Raw genomic sequence first — 27,945 nt, forward strand, 5'->3', positions numbered from 1 at the left:
AGGAATAAGTACTGCTCCATGCGGTTTCTACAGAAGATGCTGACATATCATGTCATTCTCACTTTCATAAATGATATGTCCATCGTTCTCACTTTTCCCTTTCAACGAGTTGCTGATCTGAACAAGAGCTGAAATGGTGACTGTACAGCCGAGATCGTTGTTTGCAGAGCCTGGCGCTGCAGGCGGCAGCAATGCGCTCGATGTGTCTCTCAGTTGATCGTATCCGCGCGATTTTGCAGTTTGAATAATATGTTCTCGCGTTTGCAGACCCGGAGATGTAAAAGACTCTGTGAAGCTGTCATTGGTGTGATCAACCCACAGTTGTGAACAAGAAGTTAGGTGGTCGTTGGTGCAGTCTACATCAATTGCAACAAATTCATTATTTCTTTTAAATCCAATACGTCCTGATTTTCTGATTAAAGATTTTATTAATTGACTTCATGTGCCCCTCCGGCATATCCCCCAACGGCTTCGCAGATTGAGTCAGACTGAATTTGTATTGTATGCATAATGGGATTGCGAGGGCATATTCCATTCCGTGGAGGAGGAAGAGAGAAGCCCTCTTTCCCTCTTAATGCAAGAATTCCAATTGCAAATGGGCCGCAATTTGAGACCACCTGCGTATGTGATGCCATTCATTTCCAAATCAAAGGAAAGGAAAGTGAGCATGGATTCACTTGAACAATTATTAACAAGAGCAGGAATTGACAAAAAACAAAAATGGAAACTGTTGCCGATAAGGGAATGCAAATGTCTGATCGTTTGGTCTTCCTCATAGGAAATCGGACTGTGTTTAAGGCCAGGTCGTAAGTAGTAGTTCATCCATCTCAGCCTGCAGCTCTTTCCGCATCTCCGCAGACCTGTATACACGTTAAGGAAAATTTATTCAGAAAAACTTATAAGGTGCATGTCTTTTATTTTTGCATTTAATGAGTCTAGATATTTATATGTTCGTTTTTGGTCACTGGTAATACAGTTTTTAGGTTATATTAATATTATATTTTTTAATTTAAATTAAAATTTTAAATATATGAGCTACTTTTGTTTTAAATATTTCCTGAATTATATAAATTTAGCCATTTAATTGTGAAGTTTCAAAAAATTTCAAGAAATTTGAACCAAATTACAAATTTAAAAAATTAAAATACAAGGAAAATTTTAAATAATAAAAAATATATGGTTATTTATTTATTTAAATTGACGAGTTTATATTGTAAGGTATTATATAGAAATTTCTTGTATTATTGTTTAGATCATTGTTTCAGGTCATATAATGATTTTTTTGAATTTATAATTAATAAATATTTTATTGTGATGTTGCACAAAATTTCCTGATGCAAATATTCATAAAAATCTGTTTTTTTCAAATATGATTACTTTAAATCTAAATTAAATAGAAAAATTAGTACTAACACAATACAAATAAATACAAGTTTAATAATTGGGAAAAATATTTCATGGAAATATGTGCATTCCATATGAGAGTAACTTTTTGTGAGTTTTCTAATTTTATATCTCTCAATATTACCATCAACTCCTTTCTTCAATGTGTAGACCCATTACATACAACAACTTTTCTAACTTTAGAAACTTTTACTATATCTCAAGTTATCAACTCCTTTCTTCACTTTGTAGACCCATTACATACAACAACTCTTCTAACTTTAGAAACATTTTCCATGTCTCAAGTTTAATTCTTCTCCGTGACATACATTTTTTCTTTCATTGCCACCTTCCATTTGGAACCATTAATAACATATATTACTTCCTAATAACAAGAAGGCTCCGAGTCATCCCTAACCAAAATAAAATATGAAGTAAAATTGATACACCTTTTAGGAGGGTTTCTCTCCCTTGTAGATCTTCTCAGTGTTGATTGTGGGATTTTGACATTTCCCTTAATGCTTTTAGCACTTATTACTTTTCTATCATCAAAAGCTTATTTTTTCTTACATGTGTCTATAGATAGTTGGGTTTCCAATTGAATTTCTTGATTTAATGACCCATGTTCTTGCACATATTCCTATTTCAAAGGATCTTCTACACTTTCTGACTTAATGAGAGGAGATTAATCAAATATCACATCGTTTTTGATGATAATGTTGTAGGTAGTAGGAGCCCAAAAATATATATATCCCTTAGCAACATCATGATTGATGCAGGAGCATGTGACTCAGAGGGAAAAAGTCTTCCAACTTATTCCAAAAATCCAAAAAAATCTACAGGCAAGAGAGTGGGGTCCTTTGGCCTGCAATTTCCATGTTTTTTTAGTTAAAGATAGAATAAAATCTAGAAATAAAACATGCTAATATTATCACGTTGTAGTAAATCTTTTACGCTTTAAATCATTCCTATAAAGCATGCTTTTGTAACAGATAAGGACCGAGAAGGCCTATCCTTTAATTATAAATAAAGAGGCAACGATACTCTCAAGAGAGAAGAGAGGAGCGGAGCCAAATGCATTATTCTTAAAATCTATTCTCTCTGTGTATTGCAATGAATAGTTTTGTTAATATGTATGCATAGCCTATTTCACTGTGTGTCCAAAGTGTTAAATTGCCTTTACATCTTCCCGCATGAAGTATCTACTGTGTAATTAAGCATTTGGGGTTGTTTTCCCTTTCATTTATGCATCCACAGGCCTTTAATTTCATTTTATAAATTCCCGTGTATATTCCTGTTTACACTGAGGATTCATCCATTTTCCCTTAAGCGGAATAGTGGGCAGACGTGAAGCATTATAAATATTGGTTCTTACCCTTATCGGGTCTAAACCCAATATCGCATCGGAGAGGGCCTTTTAAACTCTTAACTGTGCACTCTGATATCCCGGAGCCAAAGTATTATAAAGTGCAACATATAAAGGTTCGAGTCTTAAAGGAGCCTTTGGTACGGCTAAGTGGGAGAGCTCCGACTGACCGGAGCCGAAATACTATAGAGTGGAGCTTAATGGGTGTTGGGTCCGCAAAGGTTTAGACTGTACGCTCCAATAACTGGATCCAAAATATTATCAATAGTAGTTTGAAGTGGCGTCGGGTCCGCAGACCCATTATATTATAGACCCGCCAATAGGAAAGCACCGATAGGGAACCGCTGATAGGCCAAACCCGAAATCCATATAAAAGGGATCATAAGGTGTGTCGGGTCTGCAGGGTGTATTGGAGGCATTGGTACTTTGGAGATCCGTCGATAGCGATTGCATATATCGCATCGGGGAAAAGGGAAAAGGGAGAATATAAAGCACCAATAGTGTTTAAATTAATTCTTTTAGAATTACAACCCGATAGCATAAAGTTGTCGATTGTGTTATTCCTCTTTAAAAGCCCCGATGGTATTATAAAGTAATTTTATTAGAATTACTGCCCGAGAAGAGTAAAGCCCTGTTTTGATAAATTAACAAGGTTTGTGGGTTCGGAGGAAATAATGAAGCTATCAGTTTAATGACTGATATACCTGAAGAAGCTGAAAGGGAAGTTGAGGCTGATATAGAAGAAATAATAGCCAGATTGGGAAAGTTATCCCTAACGTCTGCACCCACGCCATCATTAGTGGTATCAGAGCCATCAACTGACATTGAATTGAATCTCAGGAGCAGGAGAATGATGGCTTTTAGATTTGGAAGAGGACAAGGACGTGGTGGAAGAGGACGGCCTGTTGCAAATGCGGAAATAATGGAAATGGTAGAAGAGTTGGGAGCTAGATTGGATCCGTTAACTTCAGACAGAAACATAGATGATGGATATGTCAGTGAACCCGAAGTTGAAGCTACAGAAGAGGAGGAAGTTGTACAGGTTACTCCTGAGATGAGGTTCTTTCAGTCAGTATTGAAATCCACAGCCAGGCCAAAGACCGAGGTACTGGTATACCAAGGAGGACTGAATCCAGAAGAATTGATAGACTGGATGAATTGCATGGAGAAATTCTTCTATTATGAAGAAACAGAAGATGAGAAGAAAGTGAAGTTTGATATCACCAAGTTAAAAGGCCATGCAGCGCTTTGGTGGGATGGTGTGCAGGCGGAAAGGAAGAGACTTGGTAAGCATCCAATCAAGAATTGGAGCAGGATGGTCACAAAGTTAAGAGGTAAGTTTTTGCCAAGTAATTATCAGCAAACATTGTTTAGACAAATGCAAAATCTTAGACAAAGAGCTTGACAGTAAAAGAATACATAGAAGAGTTCTATAAGATGAGCATAAGAGCTGGAGAAGCTCAAGATACAGATGAGAAGGTGGCCAAATATATGAATGGTCTCACGATGGACATTCAGGATGAGATAAGTCTGCTGTCTCCGAAACCGTAGAGGAAGCTCATCAGATAGCACTGAAAGCTGAAGAAAAACTCATGAGGAAGCAGTCTGCCAGAGGGAGAGGGACTTTCAGAGGAAAAGGAAGTCAAGGTGGTAGAGGAAGGTCTACAACACCTAAAGATGGAGCTAGCAATAGCTCAACCCAGCATGCACCCACAGGAGGTGATGCAAGAGGCAGAGGGAGTTTTTCTAGAGGAAGAGGAGGCAGAGGAAGAGGCAGAGAAATAAGATGTTACAGATGTAACAAGCTGGGACACAGAGCTTTTGAGTACCCAGGGAATGCAGAAACAAAGCAGAGGAATGCAATTGTTGCTCCAATTGAGGGAGAAGCACCAGTGGCAGCAGTAGTAGAAGAAGAAAATACACCAGAAAGAGGAGAATCTTTGGTAGTTAATAAAGTCCTACTTAAGCCAGAAAAGGAGATGGCTAAACCACCACAAAGGAAGACTTTATTCAGGACATTGTGTAAAGTTCAAGGGAAATGTTGCCAAATGATCATTGATAGTGGCAGCACTGACAATCTGGTCTCTACAGAAGTAGTGGAGAAATTGAAGCTGAAGACAACGAAGCATCCAACACCTTATAAAGTGTCATGGTTGCAAAAGGGACATCAACTGTTGGTAAGCGAACAGAGTGAAGTGGAATTTCAAGTGGGCAAGTATAAAGATAAAATTGTTTGTGATGTGATGCCTATGGATGTGTGTCACATATTGCTTGGAAGACCTTGGCAATATGACAAAGGAGCCATACATGATGGGAAAAGAAACACCTACAATTTTGGAAAGGATGGTGTCAATCATACATTGCTGCCTCTGCAAGAAGGAGATGTACCGGGACAGAAGACTGATCCAAAAACTCTGTTACTTGGAGGAATGGAATACCTGAAGTAGATTGAAGAAAACGAGGTAAATTTTGCTGTAATTTGCACACCCAAGGTAATAATGACCTCTACTAAAGTTTCTTATTTACCCATTGAAATTCAAGAAATGCTGGAGAAATATTGTGATATTATTGTTGATGATTTACCTAATTAATTACCACTAATTCGAAGAATCAGTCATCATATAGATTTGATTCTTGGAGCAAGTCTACCTAACAAAGCAGCATATAAAATGACTCCTGCAGAAAATGAAGAAGTTAAGAAACAGGTGCAAGGATTGCTTGATAAGGGGCTGATCAGAGAAAGCTTGAGTCCTTGCGCAGTGCCAACAGTGTTGAGCCCACAGAAGGATGGAGGCTGGAGAATGCGTACAGATTCGAGGGCCATCAATAAAATCACAATCAGGTATAGTTTTCCATTACCCAGAATTGAAGATTTAATGGATTGCTTGACTGGAGCAAAGTATTTTTCAAAACTAGATCTTAAAAGTGGATATCATCAGATAAGGATAAGAGAGGGGGATGAGTGGAAAACCGCTTTTAAGACCAATGAAGGACTATATGAATGGAAAGTGATGCCTTTTGGGCTGTCAAATGCACCAAGTACATTCATGAGGCTCATGAATGAAGTTCTTAAAGAGTTCATTGGAAAATTTGTAATAGTATATTTGGATGATATATTAGTCTATAGCAGGTCCAAGGAGGAGCACTTGAGGCATTTAAATTATGTCTTACAGAAGTTACAGCACGAAAAGCTATTGCTGAATTTGAAGAAGTGTTTATTCATGAAAGAGGAGCTGGTGTACTTGGGATTTGTTATTTCTACTGAAGGGTTGAAGATGGATCCAGAGAAGATCAAAGCAATTATGGAGTGGCCTTCACCCAAAAGTGTTTTTGAGGTAAGGAGTTTTCATGGTCTTGCTAGTTTTTACAGAAAATTCATTAAGAATTTTAGCAAAATTAATGCACCTATTATTGAGACCATAAAGAAAGATAAACAACCATTTAAATGGACTACTGAAGCAGAGAAAAGCTTTCAACTGTTAAAGAAGAAAATAACTGAAAAGCCTATTTTGGTCCTTCTTGATTTTAACAAAACTTTTCAAGTAAAGTGTGATGCCAACGCAGAAGAAATTGGAGGAGTTTTAAGCCAAGAAGATAGACCAATAGCTTATTTCAGTGAAAAGCTAAATGATGCAAAAAAGAAGTATTCTTCTTATGATAAGGAGTTCTATGCAGTTGTGCAGGCATTAAAGAAATGGAGGAATTATTTAATGTCAAAAGAATTTATTCTTTATACAGATAACCATGTATTGCAGTTCATAATGCAACAGCCAAAGCTCAGCCAGAGACATGCTAAATGGGTAGAATATCTTCAAGGTTTCCATTTTGTGTTGAAGCATATTACTGGGCAGACAAACAAAGTTGCAGATGCCTTAAGTAGAAGAAATGTATTGCTGCAAGAAAGTCAAATCCAAGTGTTGGGTTTTGATTTTCTTAAGGAATTGTATGAGACTGATTTAGATTTTAAAGAGGCATTTGAGGCTTGTAAAAATCCTGTTTTGACAGATAGGAGCAAGTGGTTGGATTATTTCCTACAAGATGGACTATTATTTAAGAAAAATCAGCTGCGCATACCAAAATTTTCAATGAGAGAAAATTTAATCAAAGAGAAACATAGTGGAGGACTTGCAGGACATTTTGGTGCATAGAAGACTTTTGAACAGCTCAACAGATTTTATTTCTGGTCGAAGATGAAATCTGAAGTAGAGAAGTATGTAAGAAATTGTAAAGTCTGCCAATATGCAAAAGGAAGAAGCCAGAACACAGGGTTGTATATTCCATTTCCAATTCCAGATAGGCCTTGGGATATGGTAAGTATGGATTTTGTGCTGGGATTACCAAAGACTCAAAGAGGTTATGATTCAATTTTTGTTGTAGTGGACAGATTTTCAAAAATGGCACACTTTATTCCATGTTATAAAACTAGTGATGCTTCTCACATTGCTAATTTGTTTTTTAAAGAAATTGTAAGATTGCATGGGTTGCCCAAAAGCATTGTTTCAGACAGGGATTCAAAGTTCATTGGACATTTCTGGAGAACACTATGGAAGAAGCTGGGAACTAAATTAAATTTCAGTTCTGCCTATCATCCACAAACTGATGGACAGACTGAAGTTGTGAATAGAAGTTTAGGCAATCTTTTGAGGAGCCTTACTACAGAGCATCCAAAACAATGGGATCAAGTGTTAGCACAAGTGGAGTATGCATATAATGACTCACCGAACAGGAGTACAGGACAGAGCCCATTCCATATTGTTTATGGAATGCATCCAAGAGGAGTATCTGAATTAAGGAATTTGGGAAAAGAAGAAATGAGAAGTGTAGAGCGTGAAGACTTTGCTTCAAAAATGCAGGCGATACATGAACAAGTGAAACAACAGCTGCAGGATAGCAACATCAAGTACAAAATCAGAGCAGATATGAGGAGAAGAGGGGTGAACTTTGAAGTTGGGGATTTGGTCTTAGCACATCTCAGAAAGGAGAGATTTCCAAAAGGGGAGTATAATAAGTTAAAATCCAAGAAAATTTGACCGTGTAGAATACTGAGGAAATTCTCTGCAAATGCTTATGAGATTGAATTACCACCTGATGTGGGAATATCACCAATTTTTAATGTTGTAGACTTATATAAGTATGAGAATGAAACTGCAGATGATACAGCACAGGATCAGGAGACTCCAAAGATTAACTGGGTAAAACAGTTACCCACAGCAAAGAATTTACAGCCAGAAAGAATTCTGGACAAGAAAGTGCATAAGAAGACAAGGGGATGAGAATACTTTCAGTATTTAGTAAAATGGAAGGGACAACAAACTGTTGAAGCCACTTGGGTTACAGAAGATGTTCTACAGAAACTGGGCAAATCTATAGACGAGCTCATGGACAGGAGCCCATGAAGAATTTTGTCCTCGGGAGTCTGATGCAGGAGCATGTGACTCAGAGGGAAAAAGTCTTCCAACTTATTCCAAAAATCCAAAAAAATCTACAGGCAAGGGAGTGGGGTCCTTTAGCCTGCAACTTCCATGTTTTTTTAGTTAAAGATAGAATAAAATCTAGAAATAAAACATGCTAATATTATCACAGATGGACAGGCTGTAGTAAAGCTTTTATGCTTTAAATCATTCCTGTAAAGCATGCTTTTGTAACGGATAAGGACCGAGAAGGCCTATCCTTTAATTATAAATAAAGAGGCAGCGATACTCTCAAGAGAGAAGAGAGGAGCGGAGCCGGAAGCATTATTCTTAAAATCTATTCTCTCTGTGCATTGCAATGAATAGTTATGTTAATAGGTATGCATAGCCTATTTCACTGTGTCTCGAAAGTGTGAAATTGCCTTTACATCTTCCCGCATGAAGTATCTACTATGTAATTAAGCATTTGGGGTTGTTTTCCCTTTCATTTATGAGTCCATAGGCCTTTAATTTCATTTTATAAAGTCCCGTGTATATTCCTGTTTACACTGAGGATTCATCCATTTTCCCTTAAGCGGAATAGTGGGCGGACATGAAGCATTATAAATATTGGTTCTTACCCTTATCGGGTCCGAACCCAATATTGCATCGGAGAGGGCCTTTTAAACTCTTAACTGTGCACTCTGATATCCCGGAGCCGAAGTATTATAAAGTGCAGCATATAAAGGTTTCGAGTCCGAAAGGAGCCTTTGGTACGGCTAAGTGGGAGAGCTCCGACTGACCGGAGCCGAAATACTATAGAGTGGAGCTTAATGGGTGTCGGGTCCGCAAAGGTTTAGACTGTACGCTCCAATAACTGGATCCGAAATATTATCAATAGTAGTTTGAAGTGGCATCGGGTCTGCAGACCCATTATATTACAGACCCGTCGATAGGAAAGCACCGATAGGGAACCGCCGACAGGCCGGACCCGAAATCCATATAAAAGGGATCATAAAGTGTGTCGGGTCCGCAAGGTGTATTGGAGGCATTGGTACTTTGGAGATCCACCAATAGGGATTGCCGATATCGCATCGGGAAAAGGGAAAAGGGAGAATATAAGGCGCCAATAGTGTTTAAATTAATTCTTTTAGAATTACAACCCGATAGCATAAGGCCGCCGATTGTGTTATTCCTCTTTAAAAGCCCCGATGGTATTATAAAGTAATTCTGTTAGAATTACTGCCTGAGAAGAGTAAAGCCCTGTTTTGATAAATTAACAAGGTTTGTGGGTTCGGAGGAAATAATGAAGCTATCAGTTTAATGACTGATACACTTGAAGAAGCTGAAAGGGAAGTTGAGGCTAATATAGAAGAAATAACAACCAGATTGGGAAAGTTATCCCTAACGCCTGCACCCACGCCATCAATGATGCCCAACAAAGATATAATTATTTGATCTATGGCCTAAGTTAGAATGTTGATTTTTAGGAGTAAGAGTGCATGCGTCACAACCAAAAATATTTAAATTTAAATAATCATTGGGATGAATTTTCCTTCTCTCTCCAAGGATTTTACAATTTATTGCGACTGATTGTGATGAATTTCAAAGATAAAAAGTAGTAGTGACTACTTTATGTCCACAACTCTTGATGCAAATTGGCATTGTTGAGCATGCTTCTTGTTCTTTCTGGAAGAGTCATCTTCATGCTTTCTTCTATGCCATTTGTTGGGGACTATATACAGTGATTTTGTGTCTCACTATCCTAGGTTCTTTCCAATATATTTTTAAATTCTACAGAGCAGAACTCATCTCCATTATCTATTCGTAAACATTTGGTTTTCTTCCCAATTTCATTTTCTACCGTTAGTCAAAATAGTTTAAATGTGTTAAACACATGAACTTCTCTTTTGAAAACATAACCCACACTTTTCTTGAGAAATCATTTACAAATGTTACAAAATATGACGATCATCCAAAAGAAAGAGTAGGGGATGCTCCATAAACATCAAAATGAATATAATCAAGAATTCCTCTACTAGTGTGACTACCTAGTTTAAATTTACATCTACATTTCTTTCAAAATATACAATGTTTGGATAAATTCAAATCCAGATATTTTAAATTTGGAAGTAATTTGTGGTTCATCAGTACTTGTAGTACTCTTTGGCTGATATGTCCTAGTCACTGATTCCATAAATTAGCAGATTTAGTTGTATCTTCACATGTTGTCATCGCCTTATTAACATTATAAGTACTTCCATCTAGCTTATAAAAATTTCATTTCTTAGCACACTTAATGACTTCCAAAGTGCTCCATCGTGAGCTATAAACTTATGACCTCCAGAATTCAAAGTTCCCAATGAAATTAAATTCTTCTTTAATTCAAGCACATCTATAATATGTGTTCATGTTCTTATTATACCATAAAAATTTAAATTTTTGGCTCTTCCCACCCAAAGAAATCTTACAACAAATGTTATTTCCCATCAAAACAATTAAACCATCAATTTTTTCATATGAAGAAAACCAATTTCTATGTAGACACATATGATGAGAAGTGCCAGAATCTAACAACTAATCTTTATAGTGTTGCGATACATTACTTTAGAAAAATATTCATCAATCATACTTAAGTTTGATTTATCTAGATCTGCTTCCTTTTTATGTCATCCTTGGAATCACGTCTCTTATAACAATCCTTCTTAATATGCCCATTGTTGTTACAATACCAATATCTAATTTTACTATTTTTTCCTTTGGAATTTGATCTAGATGTACCTCTTGACTTTTCTCATTTTCCTTGGAGTCGCATATTGTATCTTTTTCTTCTCATATAAGGGTTTGAGTACTTGATGTATTCCTCATCTCATTAAACACAAATACTCCAATAGCATAATCAAATTCGAGGGCTTCAATTATACTAATTAATCGAAGTTACAAAATGATCTTGTGATTCAGAAATTGAACATAGTGGTGTAATTTCCTTATCATCACCATAGATTTTAACATCCATGCTATTCAAATTACAAAGAAGAGTATTAATCACATTCAAGCGATCTATAATTTTTCTACCTACTTTCATTTTCAGACTATATAACTACCTCTTCAACTATATATGATTCATATACTTTGTTATATAAAATTCTTCTAAATTGGTCTATAAGCTTATTGTTATTACTTCTCTAACTATGTTATATAAGACATCACTAGCTAGACATAACTGAATTTTACTAAGGGCTCTAACATCCAAACCCTTCCAATCTTTATTAGTCATCATTGCAGATTAATTCTTGTTACCCCCTAATGCCTTCTACAATCCTTGTTATACTAATAAATCTCATGTTTTTAATTTCCATAATTCAAAATTATCTTTTCCATTAAATTTCTCAACTTGAAATTTAGTATTCATCACCTTTGCAATTATTCTCTATGCAAAGGCTCTGCATCCATTTTTTTGTGTCAATTTGAAAAAAAATACTTTCAAAACCCCTATATTTTAGTTTAAAAACCTTATTTTAAAAAATCATGATTTTTCATCACTTGTTTTTCAAACCCCCAAAAACCTTATTTTTCAACCTATTCTCAAATTTGGTTACTTGGAAAGTTTTTGTATATTATTAAAATATATTTAGCCTTCACTCAAATTTAACTTCCATCAAACTTTAAAATAACTATATACACTTATACAAGATAAAAATGTACCATGTTTCCTTGACTACTCTACATTTGCACTCAATGTGTCTTGCATGGCGAGTCATTCTCATAGCTCAACTTCTTAATGAATTCAGTTATTCTCCAAGGTTAAATCATTTTTTTCTCAATGTGAACTTTCTTGACCTCTTATAAACATGGCTTGGCTAGGGTTTTAGGAAGAACCTTTATTCTTCACATTGGGAAAAAAACCCTTCTTTGAAAACTGTGGCTTCTTCTTTCCCTACTATGGTTCAAAGAGCCAACCTCCTTTGTGGCTCTCTTCTACCTGAAATCCCTCACTATACTTCACATAATCCTTTATGAAAACTCTCTTCCACTCATTGGCCCTCACTCTGTCGATTGATGTAGCCCTCTGTGGCTCTCTTCCCCTTGAACTCAGCAAGCGGTCTACGACTCCCTTTTCTCCCACAATGAATTCTTTGATTTTCAGTCTATGGCACCCTTCTACAACTCCCTTTTCACCCACAATTACCTTCTATGCTCAACATCATGCTTGACCTTGTAGCTTTGCTCAACCCCTTGTTCATGTTGTCTCTCTGATGCCACTTTTTGTATTCAAAACCTATACAATAAATAGATAAATAATGACAAAATCACATAATGCAAAGAAGATTTTATGTGGTAAAACCCCACCAATTTGTTAAGGAAACATCGATAGGGTAGGAAAGTATATTATTATCATGGGGATATTTTTAAAAATAGGCTTACAACCTCTTCAATGTTATGGGTTTTATAAAATGAAGTAAATTTCATTATTTATTATGATAATCATCTTCTCGCTTCATAAACCAACATCGCTAGAGTAATCATAACATAAATTACATAGATAACTAGATTTATATTTTATTTTAATAAAATTATTCTCATACTCTAACAACTTTTCTTAATCATAACATAAATTACATAGATAACAAGATTTATATTTTATTTTAATAAAATAATTCTCATACTCTAACAACTTTTCTTATCTCTTTCAACGAACTTCATTCTTGTATCACCAAGCGATTATCCATTAAAATAGTTCTAACATTATCCAATCGCAAATTTAAGGAAATGCTTATTTTACCATCTCCAAAAATCCACGATTCACTGGCCATTTCTTCACCAAGACCATGAATTCAAGCAATGCCATCTCCTACTTGAAGTATGGTATCAAGATTACCAACTCTTAATTTGTTGTTAGATCTTTTGATCTATTTTTTTATAATACTACTAATTTCATCACGCTAAATGTTTCCCATTAACGCTTATTAATTTTATGTTGAGAAATATAACCTATAACAATTAATATTTTGTGTTAATTATGATTTTAAGCAAGCTAATTGTGTGAGCAATCACTTATAAATATAATTCAATATTCAAATGAAAATTTAAAATTACTATAGCTTTTTGTAAAATTTAGGTAAAAAACTTGATGTGAGATTTGATCCATACCCATCATTTTATATAAAAAAAATATGCTAGACATACCCAATTAAGTGTAAATTTTGAATTAGATCATACAACTTTAAAAGCCTATGATCTACTATACTAGTAACCATAAAGGTAAAATTTCTTTAAAAACACATTACATTAAAATAATGATTTCTAAGAAAAGCATGCGCATTTCTTTAATAAACTAACTACGGTTAGAGTTCAAATATGTGTGAGCATAAATCCAATGGGCTAATTTTATAAATAAACTATTTCACTTGATAATTAATTATTAAATTTTATTAAATATTAAATATTTTATTTAATTTAAAAAAAATTATTATAAGTAAAATGTATCTTTATATAAGTTTATTTAAAAAGTTTATTAATATAAAACAAAATAACTATAGTGAATTAGATAATTAAACTAACAAAAACACTTTAAAATTGTTTTTCCTTTAAATTATGATTTGATTCTTTAATATAAAAAATGTGGATTTTAAATTTCAATCCTATTTTATATTATTTAATTAATTCAGATTAAAAATAATAATAATAAATAAATAAATAAAAATATTATTATTATTTTATATTTATATATATAATTTAAAGAACAATTTAATAAACACATATAATCAAGTTTATTAATAAATTAAATAAATTTTATGAAATTTAAATAAATATATAAAATATAACTATATTATAAATTATTTTTTATATTACAAAATTAACATGATATATTTTATCTAAATTTTATAATGAAATCCATCAAACTATAATCTATATTTTTATATAACTCCAGAGCTTCCATATACATGAATCTCGGAGATCCTGTAGCGCTGCACATTTTCAGACGAACATAAATAAATAAATAAGTTATTTTAGATTAAAATATTAAAAAGATAGTGTATTTATAATTGTATTTTTTTGTAAAATTATAGAAGAGATATTTTTGTGGATCTTTTTTGAATTTCACAGATATTTTTGTCAATGTTTTTTGAACCAATCAGTGTAGTTCATTTTCAAAATGAATCACACTAACTAATTAGAAACATGAGAATAGCTCTTATAGTAATCACATCTTGAGGTTTGCAAGGGTAACTTGGTATATCTACCATATGGTCATTGACCCGGATATGTTCATAATTCACTAATTGTCTAGCTTTGGGAATGGTGGGAGCCATACCCAATCAAAAAAGAATATTATCCAAACGTATTTCAAGTAATTGCAATAGGACCTGACCCGTTGAGCCCTTGGCTCTTCTAGAAATACAAACATATTTTAGCAATTGTCGCTCTGTTACTCCGTAATGAAAATGCAATTTCTGTTTTTCTTCTAGCTGGATACGATATTGAGATTCCTGGAAGAAGACCAGTTCATAGAATCCTTTTTGTTTTTGGGTCTTTTACTAGTGAGACCTTTTAAGACGACGTATTATTTTTAAATGAGGTCCCCAATAACGGGACATAGAAACTCCTTATTCAATTAACAAATAGTGCTAGAAAGAAGAAAGAATAGTATAACCCGTATGAGTACTACTGGAATTCTTTTATATGGAAAATGAAGATCTTTCTCCAATTTGTTATTGATCCTAATAGCTCCAATCATTTCATTCATTCCGTTCCTAGTTGGGAGTAAATGATCATGGCATGATAGACCCGACGAATGATCGTAAGAGTATTTTCCATTCCATCTTGATCCTAACAAAACTTTGTGGATTATGGAAATCAGAGGAACGGAAAAGAGCCAGCTATCGGGATCAAACCGATGACCATCGCATTGCAAGTGCGATGCACTAACCTCTGAGCTAAGCAGGCTCGATGGAATATCACTCCCCATTTCATTGGGGTGAGATCCATAGATTCCTTTGGAATCCTAACGATTATAGCGTGAATCAGATTCAATGATGCAATCGAGATTACGATTATAACGAAACATTGTTTGAATATAGATTCTTTCAAGGGAAAGAAAGAAGAAGTAAAGGTCGATTGATATCGGTCGTTTTACTCACTCTTCCAAATCGACTAGGGGAGGATAATAACATTGCATTTCAAATGGATAAATAATATAATGATTCCCAGTCATATTCGATTGGGGTAGAGATAGAGATGGGGACAGAAGGGGAGAGTAGGGAAAGTGATTCATTTCATAGTCACCTAATATGGTATGGTTAGGATCAATTCGAACCAGTTGATTCCACATACAATACAACTAGAATGCCCACTATTCAACAACTTATTAGAAATGCAAGACAACCAATAGAGAATAGAAAAAAATCTCTTGCTCTTCGAGCAGGTCCTCAGCGTAGAGGAGTATGTGCTAGGGTGTATGTGCAACTCGTTTGGATCAAAAACTTAAACGCACTGGGAAATTTTTACAACGGAATAACAGAAGAATTTTCCCGCTGTAATCAAGCAAAGATCCATCATCTAACCTTACTGGGGATGAAATTTATGGTTTCCATTGGTGCAAATCCAATCACCTTAATGTGGGATGAAAAGCAATTCCTCATTGGTAGCGAATGGTCATCAATCCATTGAGTAGTTGGGTCATAGTCTCTTACCATAAAAACCGCTGCATGTGCAGCAGCACCAACTATGATAAACCCACCAATCCACATTTGATATGTGAACAGAGAGAGTTGGGTACCATAATCAATAACTAGGTATGGATAGGGAGGCATCGAATACATGTGGTGAGCTACAACAATAGTTAAATATCCTAACATAGCTAGGTTAATAGCTAGCTGAGCATGCCACGAGGTAGTTAAGATCTCGTAAAGACCTTTATGGCCCTCCCCTGTAAATGGACCTTTATGAACTTCTAAAAGGTCCTTGAGGTTATGGCCAATGCGCCAATTGGTCTTATACATATGACTGGATATCAGGAAAAGAACTGCAATAGCCAAATGATGATGCGCAGTAGCGGTCAACCACAAACCCCCCGTTACTGGATTTAATCCTCCATGAAAAGTCAAACAAGGATCCAACCTGATTATCCATAGATTGTAAATGAAAAATTTGCCTATAAATAGCGGATCAAATTGTATTACTGTCTATAACTGATTTATGTTGGGTAATACTAAGTATTAAGGCTTCATCGGCCAGTGCTGCTAGATCTTGTGCATCATAATCTATGGTTATATATCTAAATTCATCGGGAAATTTTCCAATGGCTTTTGCTACTGCAACCTTCCCAACCATAATTCCCTTTGGATAGGCATCTTCCTGGTAGGCAACGACTGGGATCTTGTACTGAGAATGAGAAAAAATCATGGGTTTCATCGTTTCTATGGTTATTTCTCCAACGGTAAGGTCCTCTCTATACGTAGGAGCCTTTTATTCATTTTTGAAATATGAGATGAGTATGTTATTGGTAACTTGTACGGTTTACCATCTCCAGCTCTACTGTTGAATCATTAAGTAATAAATACTCTCATTACAAGATCTATTAATACAGTAACGACATGTAATTCTAGGGTTGTCCAGGTAGCTGACCTTGTTGTTCTGTTCTCGCAGCAATATGAGCATAAACTTTATGCTTCTTCAATTTGCATGATTTCCCTGCTCAATGGATTGATGACCATTCGCTACCAATGAGGAATTGCTTTTCATCCCACATCAAGGTGATTGGATTTGCAGCAATGGAAACCATAAATTTCATCCCTAGTAAGGTTAGATGATGGATCTTTACTTGATTACAGCGGGAAAATTCTTCTGTTATTCCGTTGTAAGAATTTCCCAGTCTGTTTAAGTTTCTGATCCAAACAAGTCGCACATACACCCTAGCACATACTCCTCTACGTTGAGGACATCCTCGAAGAGTAGGAGACATTTTTCTATTCTCTATTGGTTGTCTTGCATTTCTAATAAGTTGTTGAATAGTGGGCATTCTAGTTGTATTGTATGCAGAATCAACTAGTTCGAATTGATCCTAACCATACCATATCAGGTGATTATGAAATGAATCACACCCCCCCCCGCTTTTTTTGAAAAGGAACAAAGATATCACAGTTTACAGTTCATTATAAAATTAAATTAAAAAGAGGATCTTCCGCTATGAGATCAACCTTCCGCTACGACATCAACAATGCCATAAGCTTGGGCTTCTGTTGCTGACATAAAACATCTCTGTTTAGGTCCCATTGAATTACCTCTCTGTGTTGGCCCGTTCTTTCTATATAAAATTTGGTTATGTAATCGCAAAGCATTGTTACATGTTTCGATTCGTTATGAAAATCTGCAGCCGATCCGTCATAATAGGAACTAGTAGGTTGGTGGATCATAACCCTAGCGTGAGGTAATGCTATATGTTTAGGCATTTCTCCCCCGATTAGGATGAAAGATCCCATTGAAGCAACTACCCCCATGCATATTGTATGTACATCTGGTACTATTGCTTGCATCATATCGAAAAGACCTACCCCTGGTATTACTGATCCACTGAGACAGTTTATAAATGAGAAAATATCTTTATTTGCATCTTCTGCACTCAAATATACCATGAGACCCATGAGTTGATTTGCAATCTCATGATTGATATCCTGAGCCGAAAAAAGTAATCTCTCTTGATAAAGTCGACCCAAGTTGCATCTTCATCTCCATGGGTTCGGAAAGGCACTTTTGCAACACCAACGGGCATTTGTTTTAATGGAAAGAAGTGAAGCACTATACTCTAATATGGGAACGTAAAGTATATGAAGTTGTGTAACATATGAACTCTGGATGGATGGTATAGGGGAGGTTTTGAACCTATCTGGAAATAGATCTTTAGATGGATCAAAGATCCATGTAAAAGATCCTTCCATTATTCGAGTTGATAATATAATGAATCACACTTTTACCGCTAAACTATACCCACCACGATCCGTATGTTATCACTGAAATAAATTCACAAAAATATATTGTATTATTTAACATTGCTCCAATACCATAAATTGAAAAAAAAAAATTATTATATATATAGTCATTTGTATTTCATTGATTAATATACTTACACTAAATTTTTTGGGAAAACAAGAGTAATCCAATTTTTTGGAAAAACAAATGAGTAATCCGCTGAATGTTACTGTTGTTACTCAGCTATTTCAAGATATTGAATTGAATAGAGCAGCAGAGTAAAATTGAAATTAAAAGGGAATGGGTACTTCATTAATTAATTAATTACAAGTTTGCTTTGCCACCCAATTCCAGGAGCAGCCCATAACGTACTTCTTCTTCATCATATAATTGATGAGTTTCTCATCTTCTTCGGTGACCAGTGACTTTTTCTCATTTTGTTTCCAACGAAATGGGATCCCTTCTCCTTGCCCTCGTGTGATTTGCCTACCGATTGATGCTCTGTGAAAGTGATCGATTTTGGTTGTCTTCTGGGACTCTGCTCGTCCAGGATTTTTTTGCACCACAAGTGTGATTGAAAATCCTGCACACGGATGAGCCAATACCCCGTAATTTATATATATATCATTTTTATTCATTTCTTCTCTTCCTTGGGATGACATGAATCCCAATTCTATCGGCATATAACATCTCAACGAACATTGCAGAAAACGTCCAATCACTCACTTGCAGTTGAAAATGATAAATTATATAGTGCAGAAAACGTCAAATCACTCACAAGCACAACAAGAGTGATTGAAATCCCTGCAACGGATGAGCCCGTACTCCATGGAATATTATACATAGTATTTGTCATTTTTACTTCATATTTTACATAGTATTTGCCATTTTTACTCACTTCTAATTCGCTTCCTTCGGATGACAGAACCCCAACTCTCTGCCTCCACATACAACATATCAACGAACATTGCAGAAGACGTCCTACCAGTTACTTGCACTTGAAAATGATAAATCATATATTTCCCTTGCTCCTTCGCCCCATGCTTCCATGTTCACAAAGCAATCTGTGTTCATAATATGTGGCTTGAATTTCCACCACATACGTATAGTTGTTGAAGATTAATAAAATCAATTCAAGTCAAGATCAGATTTAATTCTTCCTCCGGCTTTTCATTGTCGGAGACCTTTTAGTTGAATTGCTTCCCAACCATTTTTATTCGTCATCGACTGCCGAAAACTTAAAAGTACAACGTACGTGAAATAAAATGTCACTCAGTTGTAATTCCGTGAAATCGAAAACCTACTACGTGATATAGAATACCGTTGATTATTCAAAATCGTTATAATTTGGAGAACCAAAAACGGATATAGTTCCAAATGGATTGGAGATTTCATAAAATTTCAGTTTCACTTAGCTTGGAGATTTCATAAAAATTTTAGTTTCAATTAATTCGAGGATTTTTTAAGAATTTAGGTTTTGAAACATGGAAGAACTAATATACGAACATAGTAGACGACTAAATTTTTATGTTATACAGCCACCTATCATTCATGTCATCCAAATAACTATTTACCATAGTGTTCAATTCAAGAAGACGAGAAGAATCTTTATTAATTCTCCCCAAATTTTGTACTTGTTCTTTCGCATATTTAATCAGACGGACGCGAACCTACAAGTTGGTGCAGGGTCGGAATCTGATCAAAATCAAACTACTCGTCGAATGTGATGGTTTTCATAATTTTCGTGTTCGGTTTAATGCTTTGTAACAAAGTAAATCGACGAGTTAGAGAAATTTGTAGTAATATCTGATTGGCAAGTTGTTAATAACAAATCCCACCTTTGTGTTTGTGTTGATCATATAACATATCTAAACTCTCTGCGCTGATCATATAAGACATCTAAACCAAAAAACGAAAAAAAAATTATAAGCTGTTTGAAGTTTTTTTTTTTTTGGTCCAATTTATCCTATAACACACCTAAACCAAAAAAGAAAACACATTTATAACCTGTTGAAGTTTCTTAAAATTGGGATAACCTTGAATTTGATTATGTTTCTAATTTTATTTTAATGAAAATTATTTGTTTTTTAAAATTAATATTTTGTTTTATTTTAATATATATGATGATGTTGATAATTACATTTACTAAAATTTATATAATTTATGTAGTTCTGTTTAGAAAGTAAGAGATTAATAGAATTTTTTTTAGTATATTATTTTTATATTCAAAGAGAAGTGAGAGAAGCATTCTTAGATTATTGTAGTTTTGTTGAGTTAAAAAGGTTAAGAAGGTTAGTAATGTAATAGATATTTTCAAAATTAGATCAATTGGGAATATAGGATGAACAATCTAAGAAAAAATATATTTTATTTTCAACCTTATATTATGCTAATTCTGTAAGATGATCTCCTCCTTTATTCCTAAATGACCAAGCCACGACTAGGCATCATGCAAATATTTTCAAAATTAGATCAATTGGGAATATAGGATGGACAATGTAAGAGAAAATACATTTTATTTTCAATCTTATATTATGCTAATTCTCCAAGATGATCTTCTCCTTTATTCTCCACTGACCAAGCCAAGACTACCCATCATGCCACCCTGGCTTTAGCATAAGATGGGCCGTTCCGTAAAGTTAAAAAGAAATTTTAGGAAACCTGTTGGTGTATATGTTGTATAACTTCTTATTATGCATTATACACCTAGTCATAGATTATGCTTTCAATGGGGAAATGTTTGCTTCAATGAAGAAGATAGAGTAGGGAGTACTTCCTTTAATATTGAGATTATATATTATATATAGTTTCATCGTATTTATATTCTAAATAAATTAAATAATTATTTTAATTTCTGATATATTAAATTTAATTTTAATAAATGTTAACTACCATATTATTAGTCCTTGATTCTGCAAGAAACATAGAATTCACCTTGCATTGACTTGCCTTGACTCTCAACATTTTTCCCATGTTTATTGGTTAGTTTTGAAAAATTGCTTAATATTTTAATTTCATTGGTTTTGATGGGACATAATTCCTTTGATAGAGGAATTTTATTTTCGATATTAGTCAGTCTCTAACAATTTATTTTAAAAATGAAAAACTAATTTAAAAGTAATTAAAAAAAATCTAGTAATATTATTTCTAATATTATTAGCGAACTACCCATTCATTAAAAAAAATTGTGAGCGGCTACTTCGTTGACATGTGGGTGGAGATTTACTGTTGATACCTCTTTAACAGTGTGCGCAGAACTTTGGTTATGCGGAAAACTGCGCAGCGTTAAAGTTCTGCGGAAAACTGCGCAGCGTTGTGAGAAGAGCAGGGCTTTTAACCCTCGCTTCGAGCTGCATGGTGGATGTTTTCTTTGTTTATATCAGATATTTCGATACAATGACAAAGCTCTGTACTCGAAATTATTTGTACCCAGATTGTTCACATGGTGATGCTCATAAACACAGACATAATGCGAGTGATGTGATTATAGAGGCGTTGATTATGCAGAGTAGCAATGCTTCGACAACTCGACTGCAACATCTCTGGATTTAATGATGAGAACGTGCAAAGACAGAATTAAACCGTTAGCTATTAAAGTTTAATACACAATCAATTCAAATATTGACCCATCTTATGACTATTTGGTTAACATCAAGACCATGTTCATCCGGGGCACTCATGGTGAATACAAACATGTGGATGTTGGGAGCATTTTCTTCTGTCGTTATCCCTTGCACCTATATTTCCAGACACGAATATTACACAGGATTTTCTTTGGAGATGTCTTCTTATTTAAATTTGCTCAATTTCAGCTTATTTCAATTAATAAAATATATCAACTATAAAAACGCTCTTACTTAATGTTTATTCTAAATTTGCTTCCTTCATTAATAGCTCTATGAGGATTTCGTTTGTCATAATTAAAATAGTCCAATCTGTGTAGCACAAAGGCTTTTCTAATAACTAGTAGTCAATTCTCAATTCTAAATAGGTAGGATGGGTGTACAAAGAAACTAAAAATGAACGATAATCACATAGAACCCACGAAGTTGAAAATAGAAGGAGATTGAGCAAATTATTGATTGATCGTGCTTAGCTTTCACTGTAGAAGATAAAACCAGTGATAAAAAATATTAGACAAAGCTAGCTAAAACTAACATAATGGCCTAAATATTATAATATAACTTAAATATTAACTATTTATAATAGATAATATTATAATATAACTTAGATATTATTAACTAGTTATAATGATCTATTAATTATATTATGAGGAATCATAATAAAACATAAATCACCCAATATATCGATTGTGATTAATATTATTAGTTAAATATTATTAATTAAATTAATTAGTCACTGCCCTATATACCTTTTTTTTTGCTAGTGCAAGGGACGATCTTACTGTTTCATTAATTCAAAACTGATTTACATATTTTACACGTCCCACGAGCGAAGTGGGCACCCAACCTTGGTGAAGTCAGCCAAAGGTTCGGAAAAGTCAACCAAAACTAAGGGAATGCAAACACGGGCAAAGAGTAACCCAAAAGGCGCAATTCAAGGTTACAAAATTCAAAGCCACGAAACTTTAAATAAGCCGACGGACCGCCATAAGCACCTTGGCCCCACAAACAAGCATGAAGAATGTCAACTGTAGATCTAAAGCAAAAGATCCAACAGCTAATATGCATATCGTTGAACCCTTTATGTTGCCATTTAACTCGCGATCATGGTGGTTTTTCCAATTGTCCTCCTGCCACATGTCAATTGCTGATTGTGATCGCATTGAAAAAAAAGAAACCACTTTCCACTTGCGGGGCATGCAAAAACTACTCATGAAATAGGAAACCATTCAGAGGCAAAAGAAAACTAAAGCTGGGGGCGTCCAGAATATCCTGCTCCCTTCCACGCGGCTAACCAGAATTCCAAAGTTAATGTGATAAGAGGCTTTAACTGGCCTGACTGAAACCCTTAGTTGTAAGTTACCCGCTTTACGGCCACAGAGGCTCTGAATGCACTTGCTTCTTCGACTAGGTAACCTCCCAAGATTACTATACACTGTAAAACTGAACAAGTTCATTCCTCTGTTCATGCTACTTTTGGGTTGTTCGTGTTACCTTCCATGTTCTTGTTTCTAAACATCATCCCGTCTTCCTCGGCTTGATCATGGAATTTCGCCTTAAGAGTCAGTTGAGTTATCTCTTGCCATGTTGTTGCAAACTTTTCCTCAGGGCAATTCACTCCTTGATTGGCCAGGAGGTCCGTCAGCTTGTTGGCCGTCCTTCAAACATGTTTGAAAGTGATAGTACAAAGGCCTTGAAGGTGGTTATGGATCCTTTGAAAGATCAGATTGAGCCTCCAGTTCTTAGAGACATTTTTCGGAGCAGTGCCCCAGCTGATCTTCTTCACTAAGTTAATGATTAACTCAGAATTCGATTCCACAATCACATTGTGTCGATGATCAAGAAGCAAATAATCTAGGCAATGTTCCATAGCCAGAATTTTTGCCATGTTGTTAGTTGCTTTGCCAAGATGGCCATGGAAAATAAACAAAATCTTCCCCTTCTCATCCCTTAAAACTCCACCATGACCCGCAAAACCTGGGTTGGCCTTTGAGGCTCCATCAATGTCAAACTTTATAAATTCTTTGGGGGGAGGTTGCCAAAATTCCAGCTCTGAGTCTTCGAAAAGATTCTTCCCTACCAGGCTTTGAGGAATCAACCTTTGAAGCCCAAGTTGGCAGAGAATCCTCCACTCAGAAGCCGAGGGAGGATTCATAGGAAGATTTCGGACAATGGAGCTTACAGTCTCTTGTAGTTGTTTTAGGATTTGATCATGAAGGTACAGGGGCTGTTTTTTTTTCCCTTGAATATCCTGTTATTCCTTTCTTTCCATGTGTTCCAGATTATGAAGCCTGGTGTTAGAACCCAGGCAATGCTAAGAACTTCGTTATTCGTGAAATTGTTTCTCCAATTGCTCAGGGTGTTGGTGATGCTTCCAAGATCTCTGTCCGACTGCTAGAATATGGAGGTAAAAGAATCCCATATCTTGGAGTAAAATGAGCAATTGTTGAGAATGTGCTCCATTGTTTCCTCTTGCATTTCACAAAGTTGGCACCTGGATGGCTCTAGAATACCTCTTTTTCTAATATTGTCCCAAGTCAAAATTTTCCTGTGTTGCACCAGCCAAGTGAAGAGTTTTATTTTCATCCATCCTTGTTGTTTCCAAAGTCTTTACCATGCTTTGTCTGGAGCCTGGGAAGCCAAACCAAGGAGAATTATTTTTGCCTCCTTAAGATTAAAGGCGCCCTCATTATTGTTGCCCCATCTAGGCTAATCATTCCAATCTAAAATAAAAATTTTCCTTCTATCTAACTCTTGCATTACTACATCAGTTTTGTCTTTTAAAGCGTTGTCATTTCTATAATCTAGTTTTCTCCATTGTCTCCACTTTCCTGCATTGTTGTTCTGATCCCAAAAATCTTGAACTTTGATTAGTCCTTTAGCATCTGTGTCTACCTTCAGTTCCTTTAATTCTTCTTTCAAAAGAATAGGTTCCTGTTGCCATCTGTCCTCCCAAAATAGAGCTAAGTTTCCCTCTCTAATTTCCTAGAAGCCTTTCTGTTGAACTAGATCTCTATTGTCCCAGGTCTTGTTCCATATGTGTGATCCCTTGATATTGCCATCCATTCTTATTTGATCCTCACTAGGCCACGAACTAGCATATTTTTCTTTCCAAATTGTAGCCCACTGAGCCTTTGGTTCTTTTAGCCAGCGCCACCATAATTTAGCCCCTAAAGCTTTTCTTAAAATTTCAAGATCATCCAATCCTAGTCCCCCATAATTTCTGGGTTTGCAGATTTTTTCCCAGGCTACCAAGGCCCATTTTTTCCTTACTTCCCCCTTTCCCCAGAGGAAGTTTCTTTGTATGTTTCTGAAGAGCTCCATAACCCCTTTAGGAGCTGGGAGAAGAGAAAGCATAAAAACTCGGATTGCTTGTAGAACAGCCTTTGTGAGCACTAGTCTGCCAGCCAAGTTTAAGGATCTAACCATCCATTTTCTGATTTTGTCTTGCATTTTGTTGATAATTGGCTCCCAGATGCTTTTGTGTAGCGGCTTAGAAGTAAGAGGTATCCCCAAATATTTTGAGGGAAGAGAATCTCTTTGAAAACCCAAAATTTTGGCAATGTTCTTTTGAATGGCAATATTAGTATTAAAGAAAAAGATCTTGGATTTGGTGAGATTAACTTCCATACCTAATGCCTTGGCAAATTCATCGAGAATTTGTTTGAATGCTTGAGCTTCTTTGACTGTAGGGATTCCTTGCAGCATTGTGTCATCCACAAACTGTTGATGCGTCTAGGCTTGGCCTCTGTCAGAGAGTTGGAGACCTTTGATCTTACCAACTTCTTTGGCATGATTGATCGATCGACCTAGTCCTTCCATCATAAGGATGAAGAGAAAGGGAGAGAGTGGGTCCCCTTGTCTAAGGCCTCTAGAGGGAAGAAAAGTTTCAGAGGGAGAGCCATTGACCAAAATAGAGAAACTTGAGGAAGTGACCAGGGCCAAGATCCATCTTACCCAATTGTGGTCAAACCCAAAGGTAATAAGAGTTTTCCTGATATAGTTCCGGCTTAGTTTATCATAGCTTTTAGCAATGTCTAATTGCATGATCATAGCAGGTTTTCGGTTGACAGTCAGAGAGTGAACCACCTCATGAGCTTGAATAATATTGCTGAGAGTTTGCCTTCCTTCCACATAACCTGCTTGTTCCACCGAAACCAGAGATGGAAGGAGTGGTTTGAGTCTATTGGCTACCAGTTTTCATATTATCTTGTAGACCACATTACATAAAGCTTTAGGTCTAAACTTTTCTAGAGTCCGCACAGCCTCCTGCTTGGGGATAAGAGCAATGAAAGAGGTATTTAGAGCCTTCAGCATAGTTTTATTTATCGTGGAATCTTCTACCACATTTAAAATATCCTTTTTAACAGTTCTCCAATAGGCTTTGAAGAAATCAACACTGAAACCGTTTGGGCCAGGTGCTTTACCATTTTGCATCTCTTTGAGCACCTCGTTGACTTCCTCCTCGGTAACTGGCTTGTTGAGGTTGAAATTATCCTCACTAGACACCAGCATAGGAATGTGTCTTGTGAAGTTTTTGATGGGATTCTCTCTGTCAAAACAAGTTTCTTTGGAAATGCCTTGAAAGTGCTTGACCAGAGTTTTTTCAATTTCAGCATGAGGGTTATGAAGAATGCCTCTCTCATCCTTGATCACTGATGAACTCTGTTTACTATTGTAGATCTATGGAAGAAGCTAGTGTTTCTTTCTCCCTCTTTAAGCCATTGAACCCTCGATTTTTGCCTCCAAAATATTTCCTCTTGTTTGCACAATTCCTCCCATTCCTGATGGTATTTGGTGACCTAATCATTCTTGATTTCATCAAAGCCATCTGAGATAAGGGCTTGGTTGAGTTCCTGCATTTTTCCTTGTACTGCTTTTTTGGCTGCAAAAATGTTGCCATGTTCCTTCTTTTTCCATTGCTTCAGCTTAAGCTTAATGTGTTTTAGCATTTTTTGTAGAAGGAACATGTTGGTGCCTTGGATATTCAAATATTTTGCCCACCATTTAGCAATATTACTGTTGAAGTCTGGATGAGAGAGCCAGATGTTTTCAAAGCGGAAAGGTCTATTTCTTGGAGTCCCAATACTCTACACCTCCAGATAAATCGGTTGGTGGTCAGATCCTCCAAAGGGTATGATTCTTGCTGAAATTTCCTTATTATTGAGCATGAGATCCTTAGATATCATGAATCTTTCCAATTTTGAAGCCACCTGAGACTCTCCTCCTCTTTTGTTGTTCCAAGTAAAAATTCCATTACTGATTGTAATGTCCACTAACTTCATAATGTCTGTGAAAGACTGAAACCTTAGAGAGTCTTGACTTTGAATTCTAGTTCCACCTTTTTTCTCTGAAAACGATTTAATCATGTTGAAATACCCTCCCAGTATCCATGGCTTATCTGCATGCCTGTCCCTTAGTTCTTCCAGAGAATCAAGAAATTTTAGTTTTTCTTCCAATCTTTGGGGGCCATACACATTGGTGATGAGATAAGTTTCCTTATCTCTAACAGGCTTGATAACCATGGAGAGATAATCCCGAGAGGCTTCAACATCTAAAATTTCTATTTTCTTGGGGTTCCAAAGGGTAAGAATACCACCTACTGTATTCTCCACTTTGACTTCCAAAAACTCATAATTATTGAGCCACTTGCTATGAATCTCTTTTAATTTATGAATGGAACATTTGGTTTCCTGAATGAAGATCACATCTGGAGCTATTTGTTTCATTCTGTTACTAATCAGTCTCTGTTTCCTTTTACTACCAAGACCTCTGATATTCCAAGAAGTAAACTTCATTATTAAAGATTGGTGAAAGAGTAGCTGGTTAGATCTTTCATCTTACCTGAGTCTATCATTAGTTTTCCACATTCCATTAATAACTCGTTCTGCTTTTTCCTGCCTCTTTTTTTTCCTGGGTTTCTGGGTGCTAATACATGTATGGGTCTTACCGTTTTTACCCCCTCATTGCTCTATTTTTCCTTGCTCCTTTGCCTCTTTGGTCCTTTGTTTTGGGTCTTCCATATGTCTAGCTGCTAGACTTTATTGAACTCCTCTGGAGGTAAAGAATCTAATCCTTCTTTAGTACCTTGAATCAAGAAATCTTCCAAGTCAAGATTCTCTTTCTCAAGAATCGCGTGAAGTTCTTGGTCCTCCGTTTCGATCTCACTTGGGGTCGTCTCCTGATCCATTTCTATTTCTGTTTTGCTCCCCAT

At 35.6% G+C, this 27,945-nt stretch overlaps 1 protein-coding gene and 1 non-coding gene across 2 annotated transcripts; both read right to left on the bottom strand.

The window, feature by feature from the left end:
- Nucleotides 1–27: 27 nt before the first annotated feature.
- LOC149248971 (myb-related protein 315-like) lies at nt 28–27,945 on the bottom strand. The gene is made up of 3 exons (XM_089451542.1): nt 27,819–27,945; nt 618–860; nt 28–356 (listed from the first exon to the last, which is right to left on the bottom strand). Exons 1-3 carry the CDS (start codon nt 27,943–27,945, stop codon nt 28–30), a joined length of 699 nt encoding a protein of 232 aa, XP_089307668.1.
- On the bottom strand, nt 15,015–15,087 carry TRNAA-UGC (transfer RNA alanine (anticodon UGC)). The gene has a single exon. It is a non-coding gene; the product is annotated as a tRNA-Ala (tRNA).

The sequence above is a fragment of the Pinus tabuliformis genome, chromosome 7, assembly GCF_031772625.1.
Source record: "Pinus tabuliformis cultivar Carrire ecotype Pingquan chromosome 7, CPIR1, whole genome shotgun sequence".
Taxonomy (NCBI): Eukaryota; Viridiplantae; Streptophyta; class Pinopsida; order Pinales; family Pinaceae; genus Pinus; species Pinus tabuliformis.

What these genes read in the sequence shown, in the direction of transcription:
- LOC149248971 (XM_089451542.1), bottom strand. Translation starts at nt 27,945, where the DNA reads ATGGGGAGCAAAACAGAAATAGAAATGGATCAGGAGACGACCCCAAGT. An exon ending in GGAAGATTTCTTGATTCAAG is followed by an intron (nt 861 to 27,818) that starts GTACTAAAGAAG and finishes ACGTGTATACAG; the next exon opens with GTCTGCGGAGATGCGGAAAG. An exon ending in GAATGGCATCACATACGCAG is followed by an intron (nt 357 to 617) that starts GTGGTCTCAAAT and finishes CAATTGATGTAG; the next exon opens with ACTGCACCAACGACCACCTA.